Here is a 15106-nt window from a genome sequence, read left to right as displayed (position 1 = left end):
TTAGGGTCATGTATAAAACATGCATAGCTGCCCATTATTTTGTTTACCATTGCTAGAATAAGATATGTGACTTTGAAAGAGGGGTCTCAAAGAAGCATAGGGGGTTTAAAGGCTGTATGTGTGTCAATCACCAGGTCTCAACCCAACTGAACACTTATGGGAGATTCTGTAGTAGCACCTGAGACAGCATTTTAAACTGTTGTGGTGAATATAAGACCCAATTTAAGTTGTTTCCTTTATTTTGGCAGACACCTGTACATTCATGGTGTGGAATTATGTGTACGTTACTTTTTATGTGAACTATATTGTTCCAGTGGGTGAACAAGATGTGGGGGTCATATTAAAATGCTGACATTCGTTTTATCTGTAGAATGAAGCAAACATGTTTTTGTGGCAATAGTCTCCAAAGGTTGCCTGAATTAATGAATATCTATAGAATTAGATGCAAATACCAGCATTGGCTACAAAGGTAATGGAACTAAATATCCCATTCCGATGTAGGCTGACACGCATCAAACATGTACATCTTTTTTATTTCAGGATCAGCTGCAGCAGAAAATTGTGTGCCCTGGGATTGTGACATGCTTAACTGCATCCCCAAATGGCCTGTACTTGGTGGCAGGCATTGCTGATGCCATCTACTTATGGGAGGTGAGTAGAAAATCACTTTTTCCAACTCATCTGTCAATAGCGCCTGCTAAATTCAGGGTATCAATGTTGAGAAAATTTGCCAAACTTTTGTAGTTCTCGATGGTTGTTATATATTTCAAAAACGGCGTGGTAGAAAGGACTATCAACACATACTGAGAAGTTCACGTTATAAACAGAAGCATGCTACATGGCAGACCAATCCAAACTCATCTCCCTGCATGTCCAGTCCATCCATTATCTCAGCCAATAATGGCTAGCGGGAAGGTTCCTACTTTTTCCGTGGCTAAACCAACTAGGCTCGTAATTTAACAATTTTACTTGTATTTACGGATGGAATACAAGTTTGTTATTAAGGCACATGAAAGTTCACATGTTCCAGAAGGTATTTCTGCCCCAAAAATATATTTAAATTTTTTTTGTTGACTTTCAAATGCCTCCTGTGAGGTAATGTCGTGACATACGCCCAGTTTCCTGAAATGAGTCACATATAAAACATCAGCAAAAGGGATGTCATAGTTATTCAAATTCACATTTGACTTTAAGTTGTGTAATGTGTATGGAATGACTACGCTATGGCTGACATGTATACTCTTCTCCTCAATGCCTTTGTACTACTTTGAGGATAACATTATCGGTCCTGGCCTGAAGTTGTGAGGAAGCTTCAGCTAGGCCTAACGTTTGCCCTAAGGAGCTGCTGTTAGTATCAGCAAGGTCACCTTTGCCTCACCAGTTTCAAACTACTTTATGTCCTCACCATAGACTGTTTTTTTTTTAATGAGATGTGAGAAGATTACTCTCATGAAATGTAATTTTAATCACATATTTAGTGACTGTAAATCCTTAATTTGTTGTTTTGATTTCCTCAACATCTGTGTTTGACGGATCAATAAACACAAGTTATAGCTTAGTAGGTTTTTTTCAGCTTTCCAAAATGAAAGTGGGGTTTCTCATTATCTATAATTTGATTGTAACAGCATGACTCTCATAAGGCGATACTCCATTGGTCAGTGAAATAGATGTTCATACAATGATAAAATTAACTTCTCTCTCGGCTAAGTGGCATTTGATGTTAATGAAATTGTCATTCTAGGTTTCCTCTGGGAATTTGCTGGCCATCTTGAGCCGCCATTACCAAGACCTGACCTGCCTACGCTTCAGTGACGACAGCAGCCATTTCATCTCAGGAGGCAAAGACAACCTGGCACTGGTCTGGAGTCTAGCCAGGTACAAACAGCTCTTACACTGGAGTGTGTTAATTATGCCAACACTGTTTAAACCATTTTCTCCAAACGCTGTTGAGTAGGCTTGGACGCTATCCAGATTGTCATACCTTCATACTGAACTTGTGCCATACCTGGATATTCATTAATACCTGCTCTGAACACAAGGGGTGCTGTTTGAAACCCCACTGATACTCTGATTAATCCTAAGGTTAGCAATGCTAACAAGTACATGTAAAATCTCATAGACAATGCTAACTAAATGCTAACACATTTAGTAATTTCTGACCTAAACTACAGTGGGGCAAAAAAGTATTTAGTCTGCCACCAATTGTGCAAGTTCTCCCACTTAAATAGATGAGGCATGTAATTTTCATCATAGGTACACTTCAACTATGACAGACAAAATGAAAAAAAAAAAAAAAATCCAGAAAATCACATTGTAGGATTTTTAATTAATTTATTTGCAAATTATGCTGGAAAACTTTTGTTTTTGACCAAATACTTATTTATCTCAATACTTTGTTATATACCCTTTGTTGGCCATGACAGAGGTCAAACGTTTTCTGTAAGTCTTCGCAAGGTTTTCACACACTTGCTGGTATTTTGGCCCATTCCTCCATGCAGATCTCCTTTAGAGCAGTGATGTTTTGGGCCTGTTGCTGGGCAACACGGGCTTTCAACTCCCTCCAAAGATTTTCTATGGGGTTGAGATCTGAAGACTGGCTAGGCCACTCCAGGACCTTGAAATGCTTCTTAGGAAGCCACTCCTTCGTTGCCCGGGCAGTGTGTTTGGGATCATTGTCATGCTGAAAGACCCAGCCACGTTTCATCTTCAATGCCCTTGCTGGTGGAACGAGGTTTTCACTCAAAATCTCACCATACATGGCCCCGTTCATTCTTTCCTTTACACGGATCAGTCGTCCTGGTCCCTTTGGAGAAAAACAGCCCCAAAGCATGATGTTTCCACCCCCATGCTTCACAGTAGGTATGGTGTTCTTTGGATGCAACTCAGCATTCTTTGTCCTCCAAACACGACGAGTTGAGTTTTTACCAAAAAGTTATATTTTGGTTTCATCTGACCATTTGACATTCTCCCAATCTTCTTCTGGATCATCCAAATGCTCTCTAGCAAACTTCAGACGGGCCTGGACATGTACTGGCTTAAGCATGGGGACACGTCTGGCAATGCAGAATTTGAGTCCCTGGCGGTGTAGTGTGTTACTGATGGTAGGCTTTGTTACTTTGGTCTCAGCTCTCTGCAGGTCATTCACTAGGTCCCCCCGTGTGGTTCTGGTATTTTTGCTCACCGCTCTTGTGATCATTTTGACCCCACGGGGTGAGATCTTGCATGGAGCCACAGATCGAGGGAGATTATCAGTGGTCTTGCATGTCTTCCATTTCCTAATAATTGCTCCCACAGTTGATTTCTTCAAACCAAGCTGCTTACCTATTGCAGATTCAGTCTTCCCAGCCTGGTGCAGGTCTACCATTTTGTTTCTGGTGTCCTTTGACAGCTCTTTGGTCTTGGCCATAGTGGAGTTTCGAGTGTGACTGTTTGAGGTTGTGGACAGGTGTCTTTTATACGGATAACAAGTTCAAACAGGTGCCATTAATACAGGTAACGAGTGGAGGACAGAGGAGCCTCTTAAAGAAGTTGTTACAGGTCTGTGAGAGCCAGAAATCTTGCTTGTTTGTAGGTGACCAAATACTTATTTTCCACCATAATTTGCAAATAAATTCATTAATAATCCTACAATGTGATTTTCTGGATTTTTTTTTCTCATTTTGTCTGTCATAGTTGAAGTGTACCTATAATGAAAATTACAGGCCTCATCTTTTTAAGTGGGAGAACTTGCACAATTGGTGGCTGACTAAATACTTTTTTGCCCCACTGTATACAAGTAACTAAAAAGAATGCTCCACAGTTTGCTGCACCCACAAAACAAATATCAGCCAGTGAGGCTCTTGATCCAGGAGGGGATTCTCTGCTGTTCGCAAGCAAATGCTTGATTTGGAAGAAGCTAACCACTTAGCCAGATAGCTAACTAGCTACTAAATTAGCAAACCGGATGCACAACTGTAGAACATTTAGCACATTTTAGACAGTCAACTTAGTAGTTAGTTATAAGATATCTAGCTGGCAAACATTTAGTTGTGAATTCTGTACAGTAATTAGATAACCTGGCGCATGCTGCACAACAGTGAGTGACTCGCATGGTTCCTGTCTCTCAAGTGTAGACAACCCTAATAATAGATGTGCAGTAGTATGTAATATTTCTTAACTAAGATATGCTAGCTAAATCATTTTAGGGGTTAATATAGAATTGTGCTAATATGTCAATGAGACCAAGAAATAAAATGTAACTGTCTTTAAAGGAAGAGAACATAATAAAATTCATTCATTTTGGAGTAGAATGTCCTTTAAAAAAGTCACCGGAAGTTACCTTCTCACAGTTGTTCAACAACAACAAAAAACATCTCCCCAGGAAGACTCCACCCGTCTTGAAGTGCATCACCTGCCAAACACATCTACAGTGGCAAGAAAAAGTTTGCGAACCCTTTTGGAATTACCCGGATTTCTGTAATTGGTCATAATGTGATCTGATCTTCATCTAAGTCACAACAATAGACACTTAAAACACTTAACTTATAATTGTGTTATTAGTTTTTGATATTTATTGAACACACCGTGTAAACATTCACAGTGCACGGTGGAGAAAGTATGCGAACCCTTGGATTTAATAACTGGTTGACCCTCCTTTGGCAGCAATAACCTCAACGTTTTCTGTAGTTGCGGATTAGACCTGCACAACGGTCAGGAGGAATTTTTGTCCATTCCTCCTGCAAAAATGTTTCAGTTCAGCAATATTCTTGGGGTGGTGTGAACCCCTCTATTGAGGTCATGCCACAGCATCTTAATCGGGTTGAGGTCAGGAAGGCGTATTTTCCTCTGAAGCCATTTGTCGTTGTCCTGCACCTGAGCTTCAATCCTGCAAAATGTATTGATAAAATTGAAATAATTTTCCCGTCGTTGATAGCAAGCGGTCCAGGCCCAGAGGCAGCAAAACAGTCCAAACCTTTTTTTAATTTAAGTTATTTTTTACCTTTATTTAACCAGGTAGGCTAGTTGAGAACAAGTTCTCATTTACAACTGCGACTTGGCCAAGATAAAGCATAGCAGTGTGAACAGACAACAACACAGAGTTACACATGGAGTAAACAATAAACAAGTCAATAACACAGTAGAAAAAGAGTCTATATACATTGTGTGCAAAAGGCATGAGGTGGTAGGCGAATAATAAAAAAATGTCAGATTAACACTGGAGTGAAAAATGATCAGATGGTCATGTGCAGGTAGAGATACTGGTGTGTAAAAGAGCAGAAAAGTAAATAAATAAAAACAGTATGGGGATGAGGTAGGTAAATTGGGTGGGCTATTTACCAATGGACTATGTACAGCTACAGCGATCGGTTAGCTGCTCAGATAGCAGATGTTTAAAGTTGGTGAGGGAGGTAAGTCTCCAACTTCAGCGACGTTTGCAATTCGTTCCAGTCACAGGCAGCAGAGACTGGAAGGAAAAGCGGCCGAATGAGCTGTTGGCTTTAGGGATGATCAGTGAGATGCACGTGCTACGGGTGGGTGTTGCCATCATGACCAGTGAACTGAGATAAGGCGGAGCTTTACCTAGCATGGACTTGTAGATAACCTGGAGCCAGTGGGTCTGGCGACGAATATGTAGCGAGGGCCAGCCGACTAAAGCATACAGGTCGCAGTGGTGGGTGGTGTATGGGGCTTTAGTAACAAAACGGATGGCACTGTGATAAACTGCATCCAGTTTTCTGAGTAGAGTATTGGAAGCTATTTTGTAGATGACATCGCCGAAGTCGAGGATCGGTAGGATAGTCAGTTTTACTAGGGCAAGTTTGGCGGCGTGAGTGAAGGAGGCTTTGTTGCGGAATAGAAAGCAGACTAGATTTGATTGGAGATGTTTGATATGAGTCTGGAAGGAGAGTTTACAGTCTAGCCAGACATTTAGGTACTTATAGATGTCCACATATTCTAGGTCGGAACCATCTAGCCCAAACCATGATGCTCCCTCCACCATAATTTACAGTTGGGATGAGGTTTTGATGTTGGTGTGCTGTGCCTTTTTCTCCACACAGTGTTTGTTCCTTCCAAAACAACTCAAATTTAGTGTCATTAGTTTCAACTGTCCACATAATATTTTTCCAGTAAGCGCTGTGGAACATCCAGGTGCTCTTTTGCGATCTTCAGACGCGCAGCAATATTTTCTTTGGACAGCAATGTCTTCTTCCGTGGCGTCCTCTCATGAATACCATTCTTGTTTAGTGTGTTACGTATTGTAGACTCGTTAACAAAGATGTTAGCATGTTCCAGAGATGTCTTTAGCTGACACTCTAGGATTCTTCTTAACCTCGTTGGATATTCTTCGCTGTGCTATTGCAGTCACCTTTGCAGGACGGTGACTCCTAGGGAGAGTAGCAACAGTGCTGAATTTTCTCCATTGAGACCATTTTTCTTACCCTGGACTGATGAACATCAAGGCTTTTAGAGTTACTTTTGTAACCCTTTCTAGCTTTATGCAAGTCAACAATTCTTAGTCTTAGGTCTTCTGAGATCTCGTTTGTTCGAAGCATTGTTCATATCAGGCAATGCTTCTTGTGAATAGCAAACTCAAATTGTGAGTTTTTTAAAAATGTTATAGGGCAGGGCAGCTCTAACCAACATCTCCAATCTTGTCTCACTGATTGGACCCCAATTAGCTTTGGAGAAGTCATTAGCCTAGGGTTTCACATACTTTTTCCAACCTACACTGAATGTTTTAAATTATGTATTCAATACAGACAAGAAAAATACAATAATTGGTGTGTTTATTAGTTTAAGCACACTGTTTTTCTATTGTTGTGACTTAAAATTGGATCTGATCTTCATATATGACCAATTTCCGATAGTGGGACAACTTCAAAATATTTTTACACCTGCAACTGTTTCATAAATTCACAAATAGCGATTTAAATATTCACTTACTATTTGAAAATCTTCCTCTGATTTGTCATCTAAAGGGTCCCAGCTATCACATGTAGTGTTGTTTTGTTAGATAAAATCCTTCTTTATATCCCAAAAAGTCTGTTTAGTTGGCGCCTTGATTTGAGTAATCCACTCGTTCAACATGCAGAGAAAGTAATTAGAAAATCTACAACTTAACTTTGTTTCAACAAGTCAAAATACGTTCCTATTTACTCCTCAGATACCCTAAAATGTAATCAAACTATAATATTTCTTACATAAAGAAGTATGTTCAATAGGAAACCAATTTTAGCACGTGGGTCCTGTCTTTATCGCTTGTGCAAACATGAATTTCTAAGACTGTGTCCCTGCACTAAAACTGATATTTCTTATTCATTTTGGAAGTTAAGCCTGAAACCTTGAACATAGATTGCTGACACCCTGTGGAAGCCATGGGACTTGCATACTGGGAGCTAGAATTCAGTACTCCCTTATACTTGCCATTGTAAGAGCATGGTCTCTTTCTCAACAAAAAAAAGGTGGTTGGTTTTTCTTTGGATTTTCTCCTACCCTACCCTATCTATTGTGTTATGTTCTCCTACATTATTTGAACATTTCTACAAACTTCAAGGATTTTCTTGCTAATGGTACCAATTCTATGCATATTCTGGCTTCAGGGCCTGAGCAACAGGCAGTTTACTTTGGACACGTCATTCAGGTGGAAATTGAGAAAAATGGGGCCTAGCCCTAAGAAGTTTTAATTAAAACTCATCTGAAAATTGATGACAGTTGAATTTTATTTCTTGGTCTCAATGACATATTAGGCCAATTTTATATTAACCCCTAAAATGATTTAGCTAGCGTATCTTAGTTAAGAAATATTACATACTACTGCACTTCTATTTTTATGGTTGTCTACACAATTACAAAGCTAGCTAATTAGTTACCTTGGACATTCTGATGAGAATCTGAGTCAAATGTGTAACTTGTCACTCTTAAAAGCAACTTCTTGGCAGAATAAACAAAAAAATACATTTTTTGTTAAATCAGCTGCCATAAATTCTTTCTTACCTCTGTCGATTGTCATCAAGTAACTGGGGGCAAATGGAATTGTTCTCTCAATGTAGTTTTTACATTTCTACATTACTGACTCACGGTTGGATGCACCTGGCTTTGAAGTGACAGGTGACGCTTGGTTAGGCTTATACTATTGACACTTACGCTGCTGTATTTCAGGTTATCCAGTGCGACATAATCACATTTTGTGCTTGCCAAATCGAGAGAACATTAAATAGGTTCCACTGCTTTCTCTGAACCTTCAACAAAAAGGGGACAAAAACCCAATTGTAATTTTTATCACAAGCCCATCCTTAGGATCTGAATATTTAAGTAGCTTCTGATCTCTTAATCTTAGTGAAAAATTGGATTAGTGCTTTGGTAATTGGCAGGCAGAGCAATAAACTGGTTTACTGAGTTTGAGTATTTAATCAAGAAGATGTGTAAGCTATGAAACACTGACAGCTACTCCTCTCTTATTTACATTTTTGGAATGGACTGTTATCGGAGGAATAAAAGGCTTAACTATTTTGAGAACAAATTGTACAGACTGGATGTGAGTTGAATTGTGCTAAAACCTTGTAATACTCTACTTCTTATGATCTTATTTTAATTAGTTGGTGAATAAAGATGGCATTGAATGATGTTCATCAAACCTAAAAAAAAAAAGAAAATGTTTGCAGGGAATGGATAGGCCTTTTCAATTCAAGCACTGGACCAATGTCCAACCTATGTTTTGGAGAACATCTATACTGATCATACTGACAGCACATACAGACTGATCTACAAATCACCTTGCATCGTAAAAGAAATTGTAGATCAGTCAGGGAACTCAGTGATTCACTATTTTCATTCAGTTTCTGGGGTTGAATGGTACTGAAGTAGGCCTAACTCTTCTCCAGTAGGTGGCAATATGAGACTTCCATTACCAGTGCCTGTCAGCACTAAAGGGGAATGGAAATGTACAGGTTGTGGTAAACAAGATAGCAAATGTAAACCTGTTTATTTTCCCTTTCCCTCAGACATTAGGTTTGCTAATTTAAATGGAATTGGTCAAATTTAGACTGAAGGCTGTCGAACTACCTGGCAGTGAAATAAGGGATTGCTTTGGATTTACAATGAATGTATGACAGTCTGCTTTCCAAAGTAATACCTTCTCTTTTTCTAGTAGAGCATGTTATTATATTACCAATGCATATCAAGGGAAGCAGCAAAAAAAGTAGTAAATTCTACTAAAGAAATAGTGTCAACCGTATGGCCCAGTATACAACCGTATGGCCCAGTATTACAAATGAGACTTGCCGTTGCCTAATTACCTATATCAACAGTCAACATCAGGCGGAGCTTTTGACATCTCAATTCCAAATAGCGTTTGCTGTATCAAAGTTCTTGAGTGGTCCTCTTACAACGCACTACCTTTGTTGCAACCATTTCCCCCTCAAAGCAGAGGCTTTGTGGTGTATAATCAAGAGTCCTGAAGCTGTACTTGCAGTTGAAAATAAATAAATAATTGCTTTATAAGTCTAAACTGTTATTTCGCCCTTCCAGGTCTGCTCCTGTAATGCCAAACAAATGATGTAGCCCCACACAAGTGTGTTTAATCCGCTCATTAAAACCTCTTAAATGTGAAGGGCCTATATTTGGGGACCCTATGTGATAAAAAAAAAATATATATATATATATATATACATATACTCATTCATTCATTCATTCATTTATGAGAACAGTAGCCCCTATCTGGGAAAGCTGAGTATCTTGGCTATTGATCAGTGCCTTCAAATCTTTGATATATATATATGATACAAATTTATAAGGGCAGGCTGAGCCAATGACCTCATTTCAAGATGGCTGCTACCTACATTCCGGTTAGCATTGTGAAGTATAAACGGAAAAAACACAGAATGCATTGATACACCAAAATTCGGGGCTCCACAGATAATTAGGATATCTTATTTGTCTGCCTGTGACCTACCATTATTGATCACCAACCCCAAGAGTATCTTTTAAAATGTATTTGAAGTCTTCAACAAACGGCAAACAACTTACAAGGTAAGCTTCAATTTGGTCTGTGTTTAAGGTAAAACTGCATGTGGAGAATCAAATTAATCCTTAGATTGGCAATTGGCTAGATCTGTTCCGACCAATGTTATCTGATGTATGACTTAATGGCAACATCCAATGTCCACCGAGTGACTTATCCTTGCATATCAAAAATGTGTTGCCTGCTAATGCGCTGTAGGCATGCATGTCCCCGGACACCACCATAATGTTTGAAAGAGGTTGGTGTTGTAGAAATACATTTTTTATAGTGAACAATAACTTTTTAAGAACATCCAGTGTGCAAAAAAACAGAAACAGTGCAATTACCACATTTGGACACTTTGGAGAGGTTGAAAGGACACCTGGATACCCCCATAACACCACTACAATGTTTGGGTGCGGTTGATGTGGTTGAAATTGTGTTTTTATGCTGAACAAATCGCATTTAGGGATTGCGAATATGTAATAGCACTGGAATTACCTATTTATATATATATATATATATATATATATATATATATATAACGTTTATTTAACTAGGCAAGTCAGTTAGAACACATTATTATTTTCCATGACGACCTAGGAACAATAGGTTAACTGTGTTCTTCAGGGGCAGAACCTCAGATTTTTACCTTGTCAGCGTGGTATTCGATCTGGCAACCTTTCGATTACTGGCCCAACACTCTAACCAATAGGCTGCCTGCCGCTCCAATTTACCGACATATGCCACTTTGGAAAGGTTTAGGGAAAACTGGAAACGTCATGTGACCACACCTGACACAACTTACCAAAACATCTGCCAAAAATGTATATATTTTTTGACTGATATTGTTCATGTTGTGGAAGCCATCTGTTCCCAGTTCTAGTCATCAATAATTCAGTAATAGCTTGCAAATTTAAAGATAACTTTCAAAATAAAATAACAAATGTTATTTTGTGTGTGCTTGATCTTGTGTATTCTGAAGTATGTATTTGTAAATATTATGGATCCCCATTAGCTGCTGCCAAAGCAACTTTCTCAATCTCCTAGATGTCGTCTTTTCAAATATACCAAGTTTTTGCATGTCAGAATCATGTAATTACACATGACTAGCAGTTACTTTTGGGTACGTCTACAGTGCCTTCGGAAAGTATTCAGACCCCTTGACTTGATCCACATTTTGTAACGTTACAGCCTTAAAACAATTTAATCAATTTTAGATTTTTTTCGCAACTCAATCCAGACACTATCCCATAATGACAAAGCTAAAACAGATTTTTAGAAACACTTGATAATAAAAACTGAAATATCTCATATACATATGTTTTCAGACCCTTTACTCAGTACTTTATTGAAGCACCTTTTAGCAGTGATTACAGCATCGAGTCTTCATGGCACACTTGTATTTGGGACCATCTCCCATTCTTCTCTGCAGATCCTCTCAAGCCCTGTCCGGTTGGATGGGGAGTGTTGCTGCACAGCTTTTTTCCGCTCTCTCCAGAGATGTTAGATCTGGTTCAAGTCCGGGCTCTGGCTGGGCCACTCAAGGACATTCAGAAACTTCTCCCGAAGCCTCTCCTGAGTTGTCTTGGCTGTGCGCATAGTGTCGTTGTCCTGTTGGAAGGTGAACCTTTGCCCCAGTCTGAGAGCTTTGGAGCAGGTTTTCATCAATCTCTCTGTACTTTGCTCTGTTCATCTTTGCCTCGATCCTGACTGGTCTCCCAGTCCCTGCTGCTGAAAATCTCCCGGGTAGTGCAGTGTTCTAAGGCACTGCATTCCAGCGCTAGTTGTGTCACTACAAATCCTGGTTCAATTCCAGGCTGTTTTGCAGCCGGCCGCGACTGAGTGACCCATGAGGCTGCGCACAATTGGCTGAGCGTCGTCCGAGTTAGGGCAGGGTTTGGCCGGCCGGGATGCCCTTGTCCCATCGCGCTCTAGCGACTCCTGTGGCGGGCTGGTCGCATGCCCGCTGACATGGTCACCAGGCGTACGGTGTTTCTTCTGACACATTGGTGCGGCTGGCTTCCGGATTAAGCAGCATTGTGTCAAGATGCAGTGCAGCTTGGTGGGGTCGTGTTTTGGAGGACGCATGGCTCTCGACCTTCGCCTCTCCCGAGTCCGTGCGGGTGTTGCAGCGACGGGACAAGACTGGAACTACCAATTTGATACCACGAAATTTGGGAGATGAAGGGAGTAAAAAAAACACAAAACAACCCCACAGTACAATGCTACCACCCATGCTTTACCATAAGGATGGTGCCAGGTTTCCTAGAGTAAAATCTTGGTCTCAACAGGCAAGAGGTGCCTTTTGGCTGACTCCAAGCAGGCTGTCATGTGGCTTCCGTCTGGTCACCTCCCCGACCAAGGCCCTTCTCCCCCGATTGCTCAGTTTGGCCGGCCTGCCAACTCTGAGTCTTCGTGGTTCCGAGCATCTTCCATTTAAGAATGATGGAGGCCACTGTGTTTTTGGGGACCTTCAATGCTGCAGACATTTTTTGGTACCGTTCCCCAGATCTGTGGCTCTGAGCTCTACAGACAATTTCTTCAACCTCATGGCTTGGTTTTTGAGCTGACATGCACTGTCAACTGTGGGACCTTTGTTATATAGGCAGGTGTGTGCGCCTTTCCAAATCATGTCCAATCAATTGAATCTACCATAGGTGGACTCCAATCACGTTGTAGAAACATCTCAGGGATGATCAGTGGAAACGGGACGCATCTGAGTTCAATTTGGAGTATCATAGCAAAGGGGCTGAATAAATCAAATCAAATTTTATTTGTCACATGCGCCAAATACAACAGATGTACAGTGAAATGCTTACTTACAAGCCCTTAACCAACAATGCATTAAGAAGTTAACACCTTGTTCTTCTTAAGTAAAACATTAAAAATAAAAGTAACATACTTAAAACAGCAGCAGAAAAATAGCAGTAGCTAGTCTATATACAGGGGGTACAAGTACAGAGTCAATGTGCGGGGGCACCAGTTATTTGAGGTCATTGAGGTAACAAGTACGTGTAGGTAGAGGTAAAGTGACTATGCATGGATTGTTAACAGAGTAGCAGAAGGGTAGAACGAGTGGTTCGGGTAGCCCTTTTGATTAGCTGTTCAGGAGTCTTGTAGCTTGGGGGTAGAACCTGTTAAGAAGTATTTTGGACCTAGACTTGATGCTCTGGTCCCGCTTGCCGTGTGGTAGAGAGAACAGTGTGACTTGGGTGGCTGGAGTCTTTGGCAATTTTTAGGGCCTTCCTCTGACACCGCATCATGGTATCGAGGTCCTGCATGGCGGGAAGCTTGGACCCAGTGATGTACTTGGCCATATCCACTACCCTCTGTCGTGCCTTGCGGTCGGAACCCGAGCAGTCAGGATGCTCTCGATGGTGCAGCTGTAGAACCTTTTGAGGATTTGAGGACGCATGCCAAATCTTTTCAGTCTCCTGAGTCTTTGTCGTGCCCAGTTTACGACTGTCTTGGTGTGTTTGGACCATGATAGTTTGTTGGTGACGTGGACACCTTAACTTGAAGCTCTCAACCTGCTCCACTGCAGCCCCGTTGATGAGAATGGGGGCGTGCTCGGTCCTCCTTTTCCTGTAGTCCACAATCCTCTCCTTTTGTCTTGATCACATTGAGGGAGCGGTTGTTGTCCTTGCACCACACGGCCAGGTCTCTGACCTCCTACCTATAGGCTGTCTCATCGTTGTTGGTGATCAGGCCTACTACCACTGTTGTGTCATCGGCAAACTTGATGATGGTGTTGGAGTCGTGCCTGACCATGCAGTCATGAGTGAACAGTGAATACTTATGCAAGTAAGGTATTTTTATTTTGTAATACTTTATTTTTTAAGTTGTCATTATGTGATATTGTTTGTAGATTGCTGAGGAATTTGTTTTATTTAATCCATTTTAGAATAAGGCTGTAATGTAACAATTTGTAAACGGTCAAGGGGTCTGAATACTTGCCGAAGAGACCGACATCCACAATGAAATAACACATATGGAATCATGTCACTAGTTTGAGAAACAGACACCTCACAAGTCCTCAACTTGGCAGCTTCATTTTAATAGTACCAGCACCAGTTTCAACGTCAACAGTGACTAGGCGACTCCGGGATGCTGGCCTTCTAAACAGAGTTGCAAGGAAAAAGCTATATCTCAGGCTTGCCAATAAAATGAAAAGATTAAGATGGGCAAAAGAACAGACACAGGACAGAGGAACTCTGCCTAGAAGGCCAGCGTCCCAGAGTCACCTCTTCACTGTTGATGTTGAGACTGGTGTTTTGCAGGTACTGTTTATTGAAACTGCCAGTTGAGGACTTGTGAGGTGTCTGTTTCTCAAACTAAACACTAATGTACTTGTCCTCTTGCTCAGTTGTGCACCGGGGCCTCCCACTCATTCTATTCTGGTTAGAGCCAGTTTGACATGTTCTGTGAAGGGAGCAGTACAAAGCGTTGTACGAGATCTTCAGTTTCTTGGAATAGCCTTCATTTCTCAGAACAAGAATAGACTGAGTTTCAGAAGAAAGGTCTTTGTTTCTGGCCATTTTGAGCCTGTAAATGAACCCACAAATGCTGATGCTCCCTATAGTCAACTAGTCTAAAGAAGGCCAGTTTTATTGCTTCTTTAATCAGTACAAGTTTTCAGTTGTGCGCCTATGTAGATATTCCATAATAAATCAGCCGTTTCCAGCTACAATAGTAATTTACAACATTAACAATGTTGACACTGTATTTCTGATCAATTTGTTATTTTAATGGACAACAATGAGCTTTTTTTCAAAAACAAGGACATTTCTAAGTGACCCCAAACGTTTGAACGGTTGTGTACAGTGGCAAGAAAAAGTATGTGAACCCTTTGGAAATACCTGGATTTTTGCATAAATTGGTCATCTGATCTTCATCTAGATCACAACAATAGACAAACAGTCTGCTTAAACTAATAAAACACAAACAATTATACGTTGTCATGTCTTTATTGAACACACTGTGTTAACATTCCCTCGGATTTAATAACTGGTTGACCCTCCTTTGGCAGCAACATTTTTTATAGTTGCGGATCAGACCTGCACAACGGTCAGGAGTAATTTTGGACCATTCCTATTTACAAAACTGTTTCAGTTGAGCAATATT

General features: G+C 40.5%; 1 protein-coding gene across 1 annotated transcript in view; it reads left to right on the top strand.

Moving 5' to 3' along the window:
• Positions 1-15106, top strand: part of LOC135512636 (WD repeat-containing protein 18) — a 92684-nt gene that overhangs the window by 834 nt on the left and 76744 nt on the right. The window contains exons 2-3 of the mRNA XM_064934861.1: positions 541-651; positions 1742-1875. Coding sequence (XP_064790933.1) covers positions 541-651; positions 1742-1875 — 245 coding nt within the window. The remainder of the gene's footprint in view (positions 1-540; positions 652-1741; positions 1876-15106) is intronic.

This window comes from Oncorhynchus masou, chromosome 24 (genome assembly GCF_036934945.1).
Source record: "Oncorhynchus masou masou isolate Uvic2021 chromosome 24, UVic_Omas_1.1, whole genome shotgun sequence".
NCBI classification, from domain to species: Eukaryota; Metazoa; Chordata; class Actinopteri; order Salmoniformes; family Salmonidae; genus Oncorhynchus; species Oncorhynchus masou.
Note: the sequence above shows the minus strand (reverse complement) of the source record. Positions and strands in the feature narration are given on the sequence as shown.